We start from the raw sequence: 18,719 nt of genomic DNA, 5'->3' as shown, positions 1-18,719 counted from the left end.
CTGTTCACACGTTTCCTGGATCCATTCACAATAACAAGCAGGAAGAAGCAGTAAAAATCCGGCCGTTACATTTTGTTTAAGAAATGTGGAATGATAGGATTGTTTTTAGCCACCTGTTGTTTGTGTCATCTTTTGTATTTATATCCACACATCGGCTTTGTAGCGGGGAGCGATTTGATTGGCTGCAGTATGCGTCTACAGAGACTTGTCCCCTATACGTCAGACACGCCCTCGGTCATCCGTTGACGGACGCAATCGCATGTAGTGTGAACAAGGCGTCACTAAAACCCGACGCAGAAACATAAACGTTCAATACTGCGTCGAAGCGTCTGCGTGGTCATTGCGTTGCGGGAACGTGGGATCATAGAGAGCCCTTAAGACTCCACTGTTGTGGTCGGATACAAAGCTAGGGCCAGAGCCGATAGGGGTTTAGTATAAGACGTCTACGTCGAATCCTCCCTCGATCTCTGAAAACATGACTTCACTTGCTCGAGCTTTGTCTAATCCCAAATTCAGCGACGCGGAGTCTCTGGACAGCCTCCCCAACGCGATGCGAAACTGCACGCCGCATGGCAGTAGGCGAGAGGTTCGAGTACTGGTCATCAACACCGGAGGAACCATCGGAATGAAGAGTCATAACGACGGTAACTATCGATATTCTCAGATGAGCCGGGAGAGAGTATCACGTTTATAGGGAATCATCTGATGGACTATCTACTTGGACATTTAGGATGCAGATTACGCTGAGTCTACTACGTGCGTTAGTGAGCAATTCATTGCAAGGAATAGTAAAAAATAACAACAGACAGATACACCTACATTTACTGCTGTTTAGGTTGAAGCATCACACTCCTGATGACATGCACACAGGCACGCTGTTCAATCATTTCAGTTGGGATCTGGAAGAGCGTAATTGGGGAACACAAACTCGGCCAGCGCTAGTCAACTATGTGTCTGTCTGTGAAGGTTTCAAATTAACGTCGTGTCGACTGTTGAAAAAAGAGTGTTGTTGATCAGTAAAGAAATAAAATAAAAGCTGCTTCACCAAGCTTGGATCAATCCAAGCTGAGGGCTGAAGTTGGCTCACAACACGCAAGCAGATGAAGATGTATGTTGGTCCTAAACCATGAACAATATTTGTTAAACACACACACTGGAACGTTGAGACAAATTCCTATTATGTTCTGCATAAATGGCAATAAAGAAAAAATCCTAATCCTAATTTTGCTATTACAGTTTAGCTCTGAGTCCATAACTACACTAAGATCTAGGAACCTGGTTTTAGTCTTCACTGATCGAGATTCGGTAAGAGCAGTAACTTAACACTTTGGCACTTTGGCACCAACAATTATTTTCAGGTTTATTTTTATTTAGCTGGGGGAAATTGTGGCACATCAGTTCATTAATTTGAACAATGCCCTTGATGAGTGAATCAATCTGACCATTCCTGGTCATTCCAATGTTCCCTACCTATAGAATTATAAAAGTCAGCCTGACCCCACTGGAGTCATTCACCCATTTGTCCAGTGATAGGGGTGGAGCGAGTTGCCCTTCTTCAGTAGCGATGCTAAACAGTAACTCAATGCTGACTGTGTAAATATAACTACTCATGCTTGGAGTCGAGGGAGACAGCGCCCAGCACATAGGTTCATGTTTCAAGCAGTGACATCAGACGTGATGACGGAATAACACCGAAATATCAGTTTTGTGGTTTTCTTCCCTAAAATGTTCTGTGTGTTTTCCTGGTGCTTCACAGTATTGGAAGGCCAATACTGAGATTGGAAAGAAGGCTTTCTTGGATTTCATTTGTGTGAAGTTGAGGGGATGCATTTCTAGATGAATTCAAATGTGCTATGCTACCAATTCCTTTTGTGTTATGTGATGTTTTTTAAAACAATTTGGCTGTTTCTTTGGGGCGTTCAAACCTTCAAGTAGTAGTAACCACAAAGTGCACTGAAAGGTTACGCAACAACTGTGTCATAATAACAGCAACCCACAGATTCATGGAAAGCTTAAAGTGGCCTGGCCCAAATACAATAACAAACATGGAGGTCCTCCTGACATGCAGTATGTCTGAAGGCACATATCAACTGCAAATGTCACAGCTGAAATTGACGGTTAATAATGTACTTCTCATCAACTAAGTGAAATTTCCAATGGTTTATATGTATTGAAATAAAAAATCGTACATTAAAGTACTCCAGTACGAAAACATTTCCTCAAATGTAGTTAAAACTTCTCAGGTTTGAATAAGCTTTTCAGCCATATGGCAAGCAAGCTTGATGTACAAGCTTGCATGCCATGAGTGCAGTCATGCATGCATTGTATTGACAAATAAAATTAAATTATATATACTGCCTGAGAAATCTATTTAGCATTATGATTACAAATGGTATGATATAATAAATGGAGGAGCCCTACTTGAATGTGTAAAATGAGACTATGGCTTAATGGTTTTAATTTCTTGCAGTTTAAGGTTCTGTTTAAGGTTTCGGTTCATACGATTTTTCTCAATCTGTGAATACGTAATGTAACACTAACATGTAAACAAAATCAAAAAAAAATTAAAGTTATATTATATTCTTGCGCATGTGCACCAACTGCATTTTTCCTTGTTACCAGCAGAGTTCACTGTCAGCCAGGTTTCTGGGCCGCCTCAAACGCATGCCTCTTAAAGACTGATTGATTTTGTCTCACCCCCAGTCCTCTCACCGGAATCCAATGCGTTTGTGGAGGGCCTGCGAAAGCTGACCACCTTCCACGATGAGCAGTATGCCCAGGACACAGGCTTGTACAAATTCTACGATACCCCGGACAAAACACTGGTCCTGCCGTAAGCCTTTCGTCCACCAAGACACCCCTTCAATATGTCATAAATATATTGCCTGTTAAGCCCTTGAGACTGTACCTGTGATTAAGGGCTATACAAATAAAATTGAATTAAGCAATCCCATTGGACTATTTAGTAGTCACCATTGAATGACTAGTAAGTTCTACACTAACTAATTAATATTTAAAAGTTAAGTATTTGTCGACCTGATGTGTGGGCTAAGGTTGTCGAAGATGTGTTCATTTTACTATGGACAAAGACTCGTGCTCAAGAATGGAGGGTTCATTTTGAACTTCTAGCAAGCCACAGCACTATGTACAGGCCAAGTCATGGTTACATACTTTTGTATTCATCTCTTGGTTTAAATTTAGTATCACCAGGGGTACAAAATAAAGCAACAGCCCCACCAGCTCCCACCATTACTGCAACAGATACACTCTACATCCTTTCTTCCTACTCTCAACTACTGTGTTGCCCCGACAGGAACCCAAGCAGCCATGCTGAAGAGCGCTTTAAATGGTATTGTAGTACTGGAAGCATTGTGTGCGTCTCTACTATGCTTTATCATGGTGCCTGAAATCCTTGTGCCACGAGCACGTTGTAAGATCCTGCTTGCAGTTCAGAAAAGGCCTTGCTGAGATTCCTGAGGCACATTGACAAGCTACTGTATTGGTCAGTTTGGTCATGGGTCATGTGACATCAGCCCTCTGTGACTTCAATACAAGTAAAGAGGGTGGCAGGTTGTGGGCTAAAGAAGAAGCTTTGAGGAAAAGGGTTTGTGTTTTTGGATGTTGCTCATCACTTGGGGTATCTCTCCTTCTGAAGCTGTTAACTCCTTTTTTCTGCTCTTATCTTGGCACTTTTGAGATAGTGAGTTGAGATAATCCTAATTGAAAATGTAATTATGCATGTGTTTTGCATTACATTTTGGATATGTGTTGGCATGTTCAGCATGATTAAATAATTAATGTATTTGTTTTTTACCAATTTTTTCAGTAAATAGGTAATGGCGAGAGGTAGTTGCGAATGAGGAAGCCTCATAGGCCGGTCTGATGGGGGTGCTGTGGATCATTTGCTTTTGCCTAGAATATGTTGGACGGAATTGATTTTTGGCTAATGATGCTTTATTTGTTGTTTATTGAGAGACAGGCCACAAGGCCGGCCCACACCCCCACAACCTTTATCCCCCCCCCATTCATCAGTTAGTCCTCCATTCATCAGACAGCGGGGCATCCTAGCGTCAGTATTCTATGCACTACCTTGTCACACCTTGAGGCTACACTGGCAGCCAGAGAAATAACTGTGGTTAGCATATTGTGCTGGTGGCACCATAAGCTGATCCACAACATGTTCCAGGGCTGCACGTTGGACCGAGGGCTGACTGGGGTATTGTCAGTCGGTCTGTCAATTTTCAGGTAGTTTAAAGAAAATAGAGCATCCCCCCCTGCTGCTTTATCTATCCCCCACCCCCCCTCCTCTCTGTGACTGTAGAGAAAAGGGCCCTGGTTATTTAGAGGGGCGTCCGCAGACACCCACTGCCTTTCCTATTAAAAGGAGACTCTTTTCCCAGCTGCTTTGCCTGGTAGGTGCCCTCTTTTCCTGGGACCCCCTGCAGCTCAAGCAGAAGGGGATCTGCTGAACAGTCCATCGTTTCGTTGAACATGCTTCGGTTTTTCAAACATTTCCCAACGCTCTCCAGTTTAAGCATAAACTAGGATGAACAGAATGAACGTATGATTTCCTGTGTGATCCATTACTGCTTTTTGTCAAACTTTTTCATTGTTATGCTGAATATCTGCCTTCGTTGTAACTGCTGTATTCACTGCTTACTTTTAACGCCCTCCCTTTTAATCGGCTGGGTAATGTATTTGATAATTGCAAAGTCTACGTCTTTTCACAGGTCGTACAAGGACAATAAACGGGTAGTGTACACCTTTCTAGAGTACAGCCCCTTACTGGATTCCTCCAACATGACGACCGAGGACTGGGGGAAAATCGGGAAGGATATCGAGGTACGTGATGCCCAATTATCAGTTTCTCTGCAGGACATTAATTATCATGCCTTTTGGGTAACGAAATGTTAGTTGAATGAACAAGGCCAGAAACCTACCTGCAGGCATCATAGAGCATGATGTTTCACACCCTTCTGCTCATCAATTAAATATAAGGTGAAACATTTAAGAAGAAGGCATTGCTGGTGTGTGTTGGATAGATGTATCTGCTCATTGACTAAACAAAAATGTGTTTTCCATAGATTGGTCACATCACCCTTTTAAACCATCTTATATTTGTCTCGGTAGAAAAACTATGAGTGCTACAATGGCTTCGTGATTCTCCACGGCACGGACACCATGGCCTACACGGCCTCCGCCCTGTCCTTCATGTGTGAGCACCTGGGCAAGCCCGTCATCCTCACTGGCTCCCAGGTAACGCCTGTGGTCTGACGAGGTCTGGGCTGACACCACAACAGCCCCTGGATAATGCTATGGGGCCCCAGTCAAGATGTGACAGATCAGTTGAGGCTGCTGATGCAATACCACTCTTTTATTATTTTATGACTGTGGCACTTAAATTTCGCTTTGGGAATGAATAGAAGTAGTCTGTCTGTCTGTCTGTCTGTCTGTCTGTCTGTCTGTCTGTCTGTCTGTCTGTCTGTCTGTCTGTCTGTCTGTCTCTGTCGCATCTTATCCTAGCTATCTTTGGTGTATACAGGGAATGGGTTAACCGAACAATTTTTAGTGCTTTGTTGCACCTAGTTCTATGAACATTCTTACTGTGCTGGCAGTAAGGATATACTGTCGTTATCCTCATCCTCATCTTTATCCGCTTATCCGGGGTCATGTCAAGGGGGCAGCAGCTCAAGCTTTATTTATACTGTCATTATATATATTGTTTCTCCTTCTTCTGACAAATGTACTTATTGTAAGTCGCTTTGAATAAAGTGTCTGCTAAATGCCCCAAATGTCAATGTAAATGTCTGTCTACTTTACTTTTGTATCGACAGGATAGTAGAGTTTGTTGAAAGAGTGAGGGTGTGACATGTAGCATAAGACGTTTAAACCCGGGTAACCAAGGCATATTGTCTCCCGACTGGTTTGCACATCAGTGGTGTTAGTCACCGATGCACCACTTTTCTAATGTAATTATTTGATTTGAAAACATAACCCTTCTTCCAGGTGCCAATTTATGAAATGAGGAGCGATGGCAGGGACAACCTGATGGGGGCGCTGCTGATCGCTGGTCTGTTTGTAATTCCGGAGGTGAGCAATAAGAGGCTGCTACTGTTGGCTACTGCAGGTAGATACTATATGTTGCTACTGTGTGTCAGTTGGTTCTTCTATTAACATTTGTTAACACAAAAACTGATTTGTAAATCACACAGAAAATTAGTCATTGTTGTAATTGACAATTTGTTATAGTTTTATGTGGAGGAAAAGAAACAAAACTGTTAACATTCTCAGTCAACGAGATTGTTGAGTAAACGTTGGTGTGTTTCGCAACAGCAGGTGATTATCTCAAACAGTAAGAGGACTGTCAGGGAGTACAACAAGATACTAGGAAGACAATTAAAACTAACTGATTATACTCCCTTTTTTACAGGAAAGATTAAACAGTTGATATTTTGACACTATTATAGCTGAATTCACTTGTCTAGCGAGTGAATGAAACTATAATGGTTTAGCTTGAACGAACATCCTTCCCGACAGACTTTTTGTTCATGGCTGCTGTCCTCATCAGAAAGATTGTACTATTAAATCCATATCAAAATACATTGTTCACCTGCACGTCTCTTCCTATCAAGGTATGCGTGTACTTCCGCAACAAACTGTACAGGGGAAACCGCGTCACCAAAGTGGACACCGGGAGTTTCAATGCCTTCGCCTCCCCTAACCTGCCCCCCCTGGCCAAGATGGACGTGGATATAACAGGTAATGGATGAATAAATGGATGGATGGATGATTGAATGGCTTGTCATGGTGCTACCTTATGGTTTGTATTTCCAGTTGTGGTTACCGTGGCGATTTAGTTAATGCTCGGTCCCCCACAGTCAACTGGGACACGGTGTGGAGAGCCAACACCTCCACCAAGTTCTGCGTGAGCACAGAGCTGAACCGCAACGTGGGCCTGCTGAGGCTGTTCCCTGGCATCACCGCCGCAACCGTAAGTCAGCCAGGGGAGGAGGGGAGACGGCGGGAGATGGCTACAAATAGGGGAGAGAGGGAGGGAGGTTGATATACAAAGAAGGAGCAAGTAGGAGGGAGTGGGAGGGAGCAAATAAGTAAGCTTGAGGGAGGGAGAGGAAGGGAGAGAGGGTAAGGGAGGGAGAAAGAGGGGGAAAGGGATGGGGATATATATATATATTTATTTATTTATTTATTTATTTATTTATTTATACAGGGAGGGAGGCTATATATACAGGGAGTCCACAAGGGAGGGAGAGGGGGAGGATTGGAGAGAGAGTGATGCATAGTGTGCACCTCGTGGTCACAGGTTGTTTCGAAAAAACAAACATTTTTTTTCAATCATGATCTTGTCTGCAGTGTTGGCGCCATTCCATTATATCAATACGTGTGACTTAGTCAAAATACCTTTTGCTTTTTCTCTTTTATGACATCCATATGTGTCAACTACTATGTATGTGTAAGTGTACTACACAGGCTTTGCTCAGTGATAGGAATACATTTCACTATGTTATGTCGATGGGCTCCAAACAACACAGGGCTATGGCATGAAGGAAGCCCTCCATCTAGCCATGTGTCTGTCTTCTAAAGTAGTGGTAGTGGTATTGGTAGTAGTGGTAGTGTCCTTTCCTCTGCAACTTCTTAGAGAATTCTGAGAATAGCATCAATGTTTTACACAAATATTTGCTCTAGAAAGATTTCGTTTTTTTCCTTCCCTGTAATTAGTCGCCTGATCCATGTTTGTAAATGGCCCGAGTCCCATGTTGCATTTTCACTTAAAATATAGGCCACCCATCCTCCATTTCCACTCAGTCTAAGGGCATGTTCACACTACCTCCACTTTGCATGGGGCGCTCGTGAAATGCATTGTGGGTCCGTCCGTCCATTCTGCTCCATCCGTCCATTCGGCTCCATGGCCTGCATCAAAAAGTTGAGAAATGTTCAACTTTTCAGGCAGCGCTGTATCCGTCGGCCAATCAGATCGCGGTTATACAAATACACTCCACGCTTCTACTGGATCCATTTTGCAATAACAAGCAGGAAAAAGCAGGAAGAATCGGGCCGTTATATTTTTTTAAAGAAATGTGGAATGATAGGATTGTTTTTAGTCCCCTGTTGTTTGTGGCATCTTTTGTATTTATATCCACACATCAGCTTTGGAGTGGGAAGTGATTTGATTGGCTGCAGTATGCGTCTACAAAGACTAGTCCCCTATACGTCCAACACGCCCTCGGTCATCCGTCGACGGACGCATGTAGTGTGAACAAGGCGTAATTCGTCTCACCACAGGAGCCCCTCCCCGTTGTAAAGTCTGGTGTTTATGAAAGGGACCTGACGCCTACTGCGATGTCAAATGGGTATTTAAATCAAATGTCTTTATATACCACACTCCTGAAGGACCAGGAGACACCAAATGTTTGTCTTACTGCGTGGCTTGTCACCTGCACTCGATAAACTGTACGACAATCCAAGAAGATGCACGCACAATCTGGCCTGTTAGATCCCAGTCTAACGCCATAATAATTCCCTCAATTATTTTTCCAATTTATATTTGTGTTTTGTGACTTCACTTATACCACTTCCTGGCTCTGTTCGGATGTCCCCAGCAGTCCTTTGCCCCCAGGAGTGTATGAAGTTTGGTTATGGGCCATGACCAATTACCCACTAAACACCCAGTTGGCCCGGGCATTATAATATTTAGTTTCTTTAGAGAGTTGCTTTACTGTCTCCGTCTGCTCCCATTACCCCGTCTACCATCAAAAGACTCTCTCCCTCTTCCTCTTTCTCCATCTCTTTCCTCCTCCTCCTCCTCCTCCCTGCCTACCTTGGGTCACATGCAGTGCCGGCCCCAGAGTAATTTGGTGCCCTAGGCAAGATTTTAGCTGGCGCCCCCTTGCATCGCAGCAGTCAATTTCACAATCAACTTTCATACAATCACATAGAAACTGAATGTGTGTATTCAAGATTTTATTTCTTTGAGTAAAAAATATCACACCAAATAAAAACTAAAGAAAGAAACAAGTGATAAAATTAAAAATACAAAATAAATATGGCAAACATATTAAGCCGAACACTGCACACGAAAACAAGTGACATAAAATGAATTAAAAATACAAAATAAATAAGGCAAACATTAAGACGAACACTGCACACGAAAACAAGTGACATAAAATGAATTAAAAATACAATATAAATATGGTATTGCACAAAATAATAAATAATGAAACCAGTGCAGACATAACAACACACACTATTGCACACAGTAAAAGAAAGAAAAATGAGAGACCTCTTGATTCACCGCTATTTACATGATTCCAACAGAGGGGGCTATCTGCATGTTGATTGTATTAAAGGCCTCAACAACACCTCAAGAAACTCACTTTACAGCCTTAATCTTCTTGACTTTCTTGATGCAAAGTCATCTATAATGTCATCATATGACAGCTGTTTTCCAACAATATGGTTGATGCTTATAATGGAAAGCCCACTGAGACGTTCTTGTGCCATCGTTAATCTCAGGTAGGATTTAATAAGCTTGAGTTTAGAGAAGCTTCTTTCCGCAGAAGCCACTGTAACAGGAAGAGTGGCGGAGATCCTCAGAGCAACCCACATATTGGGATACATCTCTTAGCTTTTTCTCGTGCAGGAAAGTCAGGAGTTCCATGGCTGTCATGTTCTTTGCTGGCAAAGGTGGAAAGTTTTGCATTTCCACACAAAGTTCCTGTCATTAATGTCTTGCTGCCCATCATGGGTCAGAGCAGTGCTCAGGGTCTGACATTGTTGTAGCAGCTCTTCTTTTGCTGAGTTGGGGAACTTGAGGAGCACTCCAAACTTGTCCTTTACCTCTCCAAGGTTCTGAAATCTCTCATCGAGTGAAGAGAAAACTGTATCCACGACCACATTAAAAAATGTGGTTTCCATTTTCTTAAGTGCTCATCTGGAGACTCATATGCAAAGTGCTTTTTTGTGGTTCTTAACCACTGTTGTTTCAGTACAGTCTCCACGTTCATCTCTTCACACATCTCCTTTGCAGTTGTCTGTGCATCAGAAAACCCAGTGGTTCTGTAGCAGGCCATGGAATCTCTGGTTTTCTGCAGCAAGTCTACAGCCACATCTAGCTGCATGGAGGGTGACTGCAACAGTTTACTACTTTACTGCTGGATTTGGTTGAGGATGTCATACCATATGGCTGTACAAATGGAAAATCTGTAAGATCCTATCTCCTCAGCCAAAGACTGGGCTTCAACTCTCACCACAGGGTCTGAAGTAGTTTCCCTCACCTCCAGAAGAGCCCCTCTGACTTGCCTAGCCTGGTACCTTACTGCCTCAATGCTTTTTATCCTGCTTTCCCATCTCGTCTCTGACCATGACTTCAAAGTGGTTTTAACATGATTCAGCAGGGTATCCCATCTCTGGGTGGAGGCTGAGAAGAGCTTGAATAGCTTTGTTAAATGTCCAAAGTAGCTGATGGCTTCTGTTGTGCTCTTTGCAGCATCAGCTATCACCAGATTTAAAGTGTGGGCACCACATGCAACAAAAAAAGCTCTTGGGTTCTGCTGAAGCAACCGAGGCTGAACACCTTTATTCTTTCCCTTCATGTTGGCACCGTTGTCATAGGATTGTCCTCTGCAGTTCTCAAAGGGGATGTTCACCTCCTCCAGCCTGTTTAGGATGAGAGATGACAAACTTTCCCCTGTTGTCTCCTCTGCCACAAGAAAGCCCAAGAAATGTTCTTTAACTTGTGGTAAGTCTTCTAGTGATACTGTCCTGACAATGACAGAGAGCTGCTCCTTATGACTCAGGGGTGCAATCTAGAATAATAGAGGAATATTTCATTGTTTTGATCTCATCCACAATGCTTTCCAGTATTTTGGAGCTGATGGAGTCTATCAGTTCATTTTGGATTGTTTAACCCAGATAATGTGTGTGACTGCTTGCTCGACTTTTCCACCCTCCCAACATGCTGCTTCATTACTGGATCAAATTTGGCCATGAGTTCCACCTCTTTCAGAAAGTTGCCATTGTCTGGTTTATTTGATGCATCTGTGGACCCCCTTAAAGCTATGTTTCTTTCAGCTAAGGACTGAATTATTGCCACCAATCGAGAGAGAACATCACGCCACCTGTTTCTCTCAGCCTCAGCGAGTGCCATCTCTTGCCTATCTATTGTTAACCCCTTTGCAAAACGGACATCCAACTCCTTCCATGTTGCCATGTGGGTATTGTGCTATCCTCATGAGCTTTCAGCAACTGGCTTGCATTTTTCCAGTCCTTAAACCCCTTTTTATTAAGTTTTGTAATCTTTTGTAGAGAACATTTTGCAGCAGAAGCAGTGCAAGCTATCATTCTTTTTGGAATACATCAGCCAGCTCCTTTAGATTTTTTCCCCATTAACTAAGACTCTCTAAAAAAGTCATGTTGACACCTTCTCCCATCGTTGTTTTGGGGAAATGTGTAACTGTTTTTTGTTTGAAATGGTCCTCTGTGAACTAACTCTCTTCTTACTTTGTCTGTAAGAAGAGATGGCCAGTCAGCAGGGTCTATAGGTGCAGCCTTTAGTCCTGATGCTGTGTCACTGGGCTGTACAGAGGTAGACGGGACAGGAGTACCTGATGCTGTGTCACTGGGCTGTTTAGAGGTAGACGGGACAGGAGCACCTGATGCTGTGTCACTGGGCTGTGCAGAGGTAGACGGGACAGGAGCACCTGATGCTGTGTCACTGGGCTGTGCAGAGGTAGACGGGACAGGAGCACCTGATGCTGTGTCACTGGGCTGTGCAGAGGTAGACGGGACAGGAGCACCTGATGCTGTGTCACTGGGCTGTGCAGAGGTAGACGGGACAGGAGCACCTGATGCTGTGTCACTGGGCTGTGCAGAGGTAGACGGGACAGGAGCACTTGATGCTGTGTCACTGGGCTGTGCAGAGGTAGACGGGACAGCAGCACCTGATGCTGTGTCACTGGGCTGTGCAGAGGTAGACGGGACAGCAGCACCTGATGCTGTGTCACTGGGGGTGGTACTGAAATATTTTAAAATTGCATCTGAAAAGAGAAGAGAAGTATATGTGACGACTGCATGTTACATTTTAATAAAAAAACAGATGCTTGGTGTGCTATACATGAGACTAATATAGACTAATAATGAAATGTGATGAGGTTCATTCAACTTTATTGTCATTGCAATGCAATTCAGTCTAACCACAGTGCAAAAACCAGTAAAGTGCAGTGAAATGAATATATATGTATATATAGCCTATGAATGATATGTGAAAGCTAAGGTATGAAATATTAGCAGTGATACACTTTAACTGCACTTTAACACTGATGTAAACTTTAACAAACATAAACTGTGACACGTAAAACCAAATGCTTACAACCACCCTATTACAAAGGGGATGGACAACTAAAAGCATTTTAACTGACATACAAGCAGGAAAGACACCTGTAAAATAACACCTGAACAGGCCTAACGTTAAGTTTCCAAACGTCCCTGATGAATTTAAGGTGGAGTAACATTAACACACGTCGATCGTGCGTTAATGTTATTTACTGATTCTCAGCTATTTATTGATTATTAAACAATGTTGCTATCGTCCGAAGTAAGCTAGCAAGCTAACACTCTGCTCCAACAACGGTAACTACGATGCATTAAACTATTAATTTCATGCACTTCATCACATTGACATTACTGTACCTCTATCTTTTTCACGTTTTTCCTCCTCTTCTTTCCTTCTTTTCCTTCTTTGGGCGCCGGATGGCTTCAGTCTTTTGGACATAATTCCGATACAGTGTCATTAATCTTTTTCTTCGTCTCGGGGTCACGGTCCGGTCAGATTCAGGCAGCTGGCCTCTTGACCCCGCCCCTCTCACAGAGGGCAGGTACAGAGCAACGAGCCAGGCAGGCACCCAGAAAAAAGGCTTCTACATTATTTCGAAATAATAGTAGTAATGGCACTGGTAAAAAAAAAGTAGTATTTTTATATATATATATATATATATATATATATATATATATATATATATATATATATATATATATATATATATATATATATATATATATATATATATATATATATATATATATATATATATATATATTTTTTTTTTTTTTTTTTTTTTTTTTCTTACCCCGTTGTCGGCGCCCCCCGCGGATGACGGCGCCCCTAGCATTTGCCTATACTGCCTATGCCCAGGGCCGGCTCTGGTCACATGGTTCACTGTACCACAGCAGTTTGCTTTGGGTTTGAAGCGCTTCAGTCTATACGAGAGGCTTGGGGCAAAGTATATCCGCCTATTGTATCAGCAAATGGCCTTTCCTGCTGTGCACCTGTCCAACTTTATGTTCAGATTGACGATACGAGCCTAGTTACATTCTTTCTGCTCATGTCTTTGTAAGTTAATGGTCGCCTCCTCCCCCCTTCCTGGCGTTTAGCGGTTTCACGTACAGATGCCATGGTAACGGTTACGGCGTGTAATGAAGTCTGTGGGTGCGAGTCAAGCAGCGACGGGGATGGCAGCAGCACAAGACAACAGCAGATGTGCTTTTAGGAGAGGAGCTGGGATCACATGCAGGGAGGGGGATGGGGGAGTAGAGCCATAATGCTGGAGAGGGAAGGGCAGTTGAGGTTCAGGTTTAGCAAAAAGGCCAAATTATACTTGTGGGTTGAGTTGTAGGTAAGCAGCAGGTCTCGAGGTAGGGATGCAGTTAGGATTCCGAGTCTGTGGTTCTGAGCCTTCTCTGCAGAAAGTCACTTATTCAGCGATATCTGGTGATCTCTTTAACGGGGAGCTGATGTGTCGTACAAAGGAACATGTGTGAAAACTAATCATAAATGCACCGACAAACCCAGTAGGAAAGGCGAAGCTGGCAGTGCATCTCCATCCCCCTGACTTGTAGTTAGGTTTTCAGAGGGGGGCACATAACCTCTGGGACTCTTAGGGGTTTTTGCAGGGGACAGAGTCCCAGTGACCGACTCAAAGTCCCATGTAGCTTCGACTCCACCCGTATGTCTGGTCAGTTCAGTGGAGTCCATGTATGGCGTGGTCTGACGCGTCTGCCCCGTGTGCGCAGGTGAGGTCGTTCCTGCAGCCGCCCATGGAGGGCGTGGTCCTGGAGACCTACGGCACCGGGAACGCCCCCGACAACCGCGCAGACCTCTTGGCCGAGCTGAAGGAGGCCACCGACCGCGGCGTGATCATCATCAACACCACCCAGTGTCTGAGGGGCACCGTGTCCAAGGTCTACGCCACGGGCGAGGTAGGAGCTAGCGTGGGCTAGCCATCAGAGAAGGGCTTCTGCTGAATGGGTCAGTAGTAAATGGTAACGAAAGTGTGAATTAATAACCACACAAACAAATACTATTGGGAAACAACCAACCAAGGGCTTGACTGAAGTCACATTTGAAAGTGGTTCTTCAATCTTAATTAATTGGAATTGAAACTAAACTAACTAAATCCTACCATCATCCTGTGCCGTTTTTAAATGCAGTCGAAATGTCGTCAAAACTGAAATAAGAGGAATCGTTTGGAGGAGAAATCCCTAAAATGGCACACGAGGAAAATGAGCCCTTGGATGGTACCCTCCCGCCTGCTTCTCCTCAGGTCCTGTATAAAGCGGGGCTGCTGCCCGGCGTGGACATGACCCCCGAGGCGGTCCTCTCCAAGCTGTCTTACGTGTTGGCCATTGAAGGGCTGGACCACCAGACCAAAAAGAAGGTGGGTCTTGCATTTAGATTTACATTCAGGTCATTTAGCAGATGCTTTTATCCAAAGCGACTTACAATAAGTACATTTGTTAGAAGAAGGAGAAACAATATATCGCTGTCGGTACAGTAAGGACGTTCGTAGAACCAAGTGCCAAGCACTAACAATTGTTAATCAGTTTAGCCAAACCCCGCCGATGTGGTTGTGACCGCTGCCGACCCCACGTTTGCATGCTTATCTTTGGGTTCCTGCACGTACCTCACACGGTCCAGATGATGGCCGAGAACCTGCGAGGGGAGATGATGGCCGACCTGGCGGGAGCCAAGCTCAACCTGAGTGACAGCCGCTTCATCCAGGTCATCGCCAAGTCTCTCAGCATCAGCTGCAAGGAGGTCAGTCTGAATAGTTGTACGCCCTATGTGAGATGCTGCATGTGAAAAGTTCAGTGTTTTTCAATGAGATGCAAGCGTCTGTCTCCATCAGCCTGCACACCGCATACGATCTACTTGCAGCTAACCTTTTATAAGGGCTTGGAGGCTTGGCTAATTGTAGACGTGTCCATGTTGAGATGTGAGCCATCAGCCATGATTTTGTGTTCTGAATTTGGGCCGTTGTCGAACCAATGATGTCTGTTCTATTCCAAACGAGCAATTGATGTATCTTCTTTTTTCGTCCAACACAAGTAAGCCTAACCAAACAAACCCTGGATTCATAGTTTTCTCCAACAGTGCCGGCATTCTCTAAAATCCACAAGTGTTTAGACGCCACTGGGCATGCTCACAGACTTGGGAGTCTGGGGAACAGTGAGAATGTCATGTCATGGCTGCGATAATTCTGAGTGCAGAGCAACATTTCAACAATTCGTGAGGGAAAGTGTAAGCGGGGCCGTTTTTTAAATGATGGGAACGCAGCCTAAGCCTTTACTTCTGGATCCAAATGTGCTCAGTGCCCAGCTGCTAGTGTCCTTGACCGTCGGCGGAAAGGTTGATAGCAGTTGGTGTCCCACCCCGCCCTATTCGGGTGGGACACCAACTGCTATCTCGGGCTGTTTATCCCAAATCTTTTCTGTATCTGAAGAAAAGATTTGGGATAAACAGCCACTGAAGGGTGTGACTAAAGTCACATTTGATGGTGGTTCTTCAATCTTAATTGAATTGATTTCAAAGGTTCTGAACTTGCTCCATTCTAAAATTGTCCTGTCCAGTTTATGAATACAGTCGATATTGAAAGGGGGATACTACTGTGGCAGTAATGCTAGTACTCGTTTTCACTGTGTTGCAGAGATAAGATGAGAATAGGATTTGTTGATAGCTCTGTCAAAAGTGACGGATAAAGCTTCACTGATTTTGAATGCCGTTCCCCAGGAGCTGGAAGCCATCCGCGACGCCCTGGCCCCCCCGCTGGCCTGCGCCGCCGCCAAGATAGGAGACGTGGAGGCCCTGGAATCCATCCGGGAAATGGCAAGCAACACTGAATTAAACACATAATAATAATGTAGCATGCCAGGTAGGGCTGCAACGATGAGTCGATCAAGCGAGAAAATTCATTAAATCTTATTTTGATAGTCATTTATCATTTATTATTCAGAAGCATTTATTTTTGTTCTCCTTACATCCCAACAGTAATCAATAAAGTAAATGCTCTGGGGAAGAAAACTGGGAAAATAAAGAAATTGCTGGTCTGTGGTTGTCCCAGGCCATCTGTCTACCCTGCTACCTGCACACAGTCTGCCCATGCACTCATCACGCATGACCAGAGCTTTCCACAAGGCTAGGCAGAGCTATTGCTAAAGCTAGCGAGGGATTAATGTGTTTCAGGAGAGTCGCTTTGGAGGAAGGCCTTCAAAATCTACCTCCAAATTGACTAACCATACAGAAATGTTGCTTTTGTTGGCTTGTCAGAAAAAGCAAGCACCTTTAAGCTTTCTCTAAGATCCTGTTAGATCTTAGAGAAAGCAATCGTTCTTATAAAAAAGAATCGTTAGCTGCAGCCCTAAGGCCAAGACATTGAACGCAGCAGCTTGACAGTTATACAGATCTACAAGATTGATGCAGACATACAAGATTGATGGTTTGATGTAACTTTATTTAGTCTCTCTAACATTGATCGCTTCTGCTACCTTGAGGGACCTGTAGGCTAAGATCAGCCGTGTTTCCATTGATTCCATTTTTCTATCCTTCCTTAATGAATATATATCGCCCTGTCAGCTGTTTTAACTAGATCATCATCCAGTTTTCATCATTTAACTAAAACACTAACGGCAGTCATGGTGTGTGGACTAGGGGAGTTACCTGAGTGTTGGCGACTATGACGGACGCACACCGCTGCACATCGCTGCATGTGAGGGCCACCTGAAGGTGGTCCAGTACCTCCTGGACCACGGGTCCACCATCCACAGCCGGGATCGCTACGGCGACACACCCCTGTCTAACGCAGTGCGCTTCAGGTAACCCCCGCAATAATGTTTGTGAAGAACTCTGCTTGACTGGCTTTTAATAATTTTAATAATAATAAACACTTGCCTGGCAATTAATGAAACCTGCATACCTTTTTGTCACCACTACTCATTCAAAAAGAGCATATGATGGTAGACGCTGTATTGTCCCCTGTGTTTGCACCTCAACAACACAGACACCTCCCAACAAGTGCATCTTTGTTCTGTCGCAAAACCCCCTATTAATACTCATTGGTGCCCAATTGTTACTGATGCACAACTCCTATGTTCCCCCCTCCCCCGTCTGTGGTCTCCTGTAGACGCAAAGACATCGTGAGGCTCCTGCGGAAGACTGGAGCCCACCTGTCCCGAGAGCAGCTGGCCGTCTCTGGCACAGAGCTGTGCAGGTGAGACGCGCTCGGAGATGATATGGGGGACAAGCGTTGAGACAACCAGCCCCACACTCGTCATCACAGGTACGACCAGCCTCCCCAGTCTGACGCTGAGCGGCAGCAGGAATGCTCCCAGGCAGCAAAACTGCGGCTCTCCTCATCTCCAGCATCTCTCTCTCTCCCTGGCCCCCATGCACTTGGAGCCTGGCTCCTCCGTATGGTCCCCACGCTCGGGTCGCTGGACCTGTCGGCTCCGTCCCGGTCCGGATGCTATCCTGCTGCATTACAACACGTCCTGTAAAACGTGCTGGTTGAAGATCTGATACGGGGCCCGCAACGTGTCCATAACGATTGATTACCACGTCGCCAATCATGAAGTGCATACACTCCTTCCATTTCACTGTTGTTTAAAAAATAAAAAAACTGCAGGGGCTAGGGCTACTTTGACCTCTGATACCTTGTGTGTTTTTAGCCTAGCGGCTCACGGAGACCTGGATGGTCTGCAGATCTGGCACCTAGCCGGGGCCGATCTGAACACACCCAGGTACGACGGACAGACGGCCCTTTCAGTGGTTAGTACTGGAGTCCTTTTACGTTTCCTTCTCTTACTCTCCTAAAAACACCCCTCTTACGCACTTATTGTATGTTGTATGTCCTGGCACTTCAAAACAGTAAGTAGCATCATGTAGCCTGTAGCGTCTTATCATAGCTATCTTCTTTGTATACAGGGAATGGTTTAACCTAACAATTGTTAGTGCATGGACCTTGGTTCTATGAACATCCTTATTGTACAGCCAGTGATGTATTGTTTCTCTTTCTTCTGACAAATGTACTTATGTAAGTCGCTTTGGATAAAAGCGTGGAGGAGAACCATCTAGTGTTTGAACATGAGAGTAACTTGTTCCTCATTCCAGGCCACGGGGGCTGGCAAGTTGGAGGCCGTCGCGCTTCTTAATCGCCTCCTGAGTGCCAAGGATCAGGTGAGCCCTGATTTCAGGTTTAGCTACAACCTTTTCTGTTGTTGTCCCTCGCTACTCCCCCCCCCACACTTTAGTGTGTTTTTCTGTCTCTCTGTCATCAACTCTTGTCTGTCTTGTCTTGTCGCCAATTCCAGGAAAAAGGTGATGAGTAGGATGATGGTAATGATGGTGACGGGGGTGAGGTAAATGATATTCA

General features: G+C 44.4%; 1 protein-coding gene across 2 annotated transcripts in view; it reads left to right on the top strand.

The window, feature by feature from the left end:
• Nucleotides 1–268: 268 nt before the first annotated feature.
• The window catches only part of LOC307090051 (60 kDa lysophospholipase-like), a 20,579-nt gene continuing 2,128 nt past the window's right edge, over nucleotides 269–18,719 (top strand). For both annotated transcript variants that reach the window (XM_079756583.1, XM_079756582.1), the window contains exons 1-16: nucleotides 269–644; nucleotides 2,704–2,833; nucleotides 4,731–4,842; nucleotides 5,131–5,256; nucleotides 6,007–6,090; nucleotides 6,633–6,759; nucleotides 6,879–6,991; nucleotides 14,086–14,271; nucleotides 14,616–14,729; nucleotides 14,990–15,109; nucleotides 16,082–16,177; nucleotides 17,000–17,163; nucleotides 17,472–17,558; nucleotides 18,016–18,115; nucleotides 18,458–18,523; nucleotides 18,658–18,705. In XM_079756583.1, coding sequence (XP_079612709.1) covers nucleotides 476–644; nucleotides 2,704–2,833; nucleotides 4,731–4,842; nucleotides 5,131–5,256; nucleotides 6,007–6,090; nucleotides 6,633–6,759; nucleotides 6,879–6,991; nucleotides 14,086–14,271; nucleotides 14,616–14,729; nucleotides 14,990–15,109; nucleotides 16,082–16,177; nucleotides 17,000–17,163; nucleotides 17,472–17,558; nucleotides 18,016–18,115; nucleotides 18,458–18,523; nucleotides 18,658–18,675 — 1,812 coding nt within the window. In that variant the 5' untranslated portion in view covers nucleotides 269–475 and the 3' untranslated portion in view covers nucleotides 18,676–18,705. The remainder of the gene's footprint in view (nucleotides 645–2,703; nucleotides 2,834–4,730; nucleotides 4,843–5,130; nucleotides 5,257–6,006; nucleotides 6,091–6,632; nucleotides 6,760–6,878; nucleotides 6,992–14,085; nucleotides 14,272–14,615; nucleotides 14,730–14,989; nucleotides 15,110–16,081; nucleotides 16,178–16,999; nucleotides 17,164–17,471; nucleotides 17,559–18,015; nucleotides 18,116–18,457; nucleotides 18,524–18,657; nucleotides 18,706–18,719) is intronic.

The sequence above is a fragment of the Pollachius pollachius genome, assembly GCF_949987615.1.
Source record: "Pollachius pollachius genome assembly, chromosome: 19".
Lineage (NCBI taxonomy): Eukaryota > Metazoa > Chordata > Actinopteri > Gadiformes > Gadidae > Pollachius > Pollachius pollachius.
This window is presented reverse-complemented; position numbering and strand designations above follow the sequence as displayed.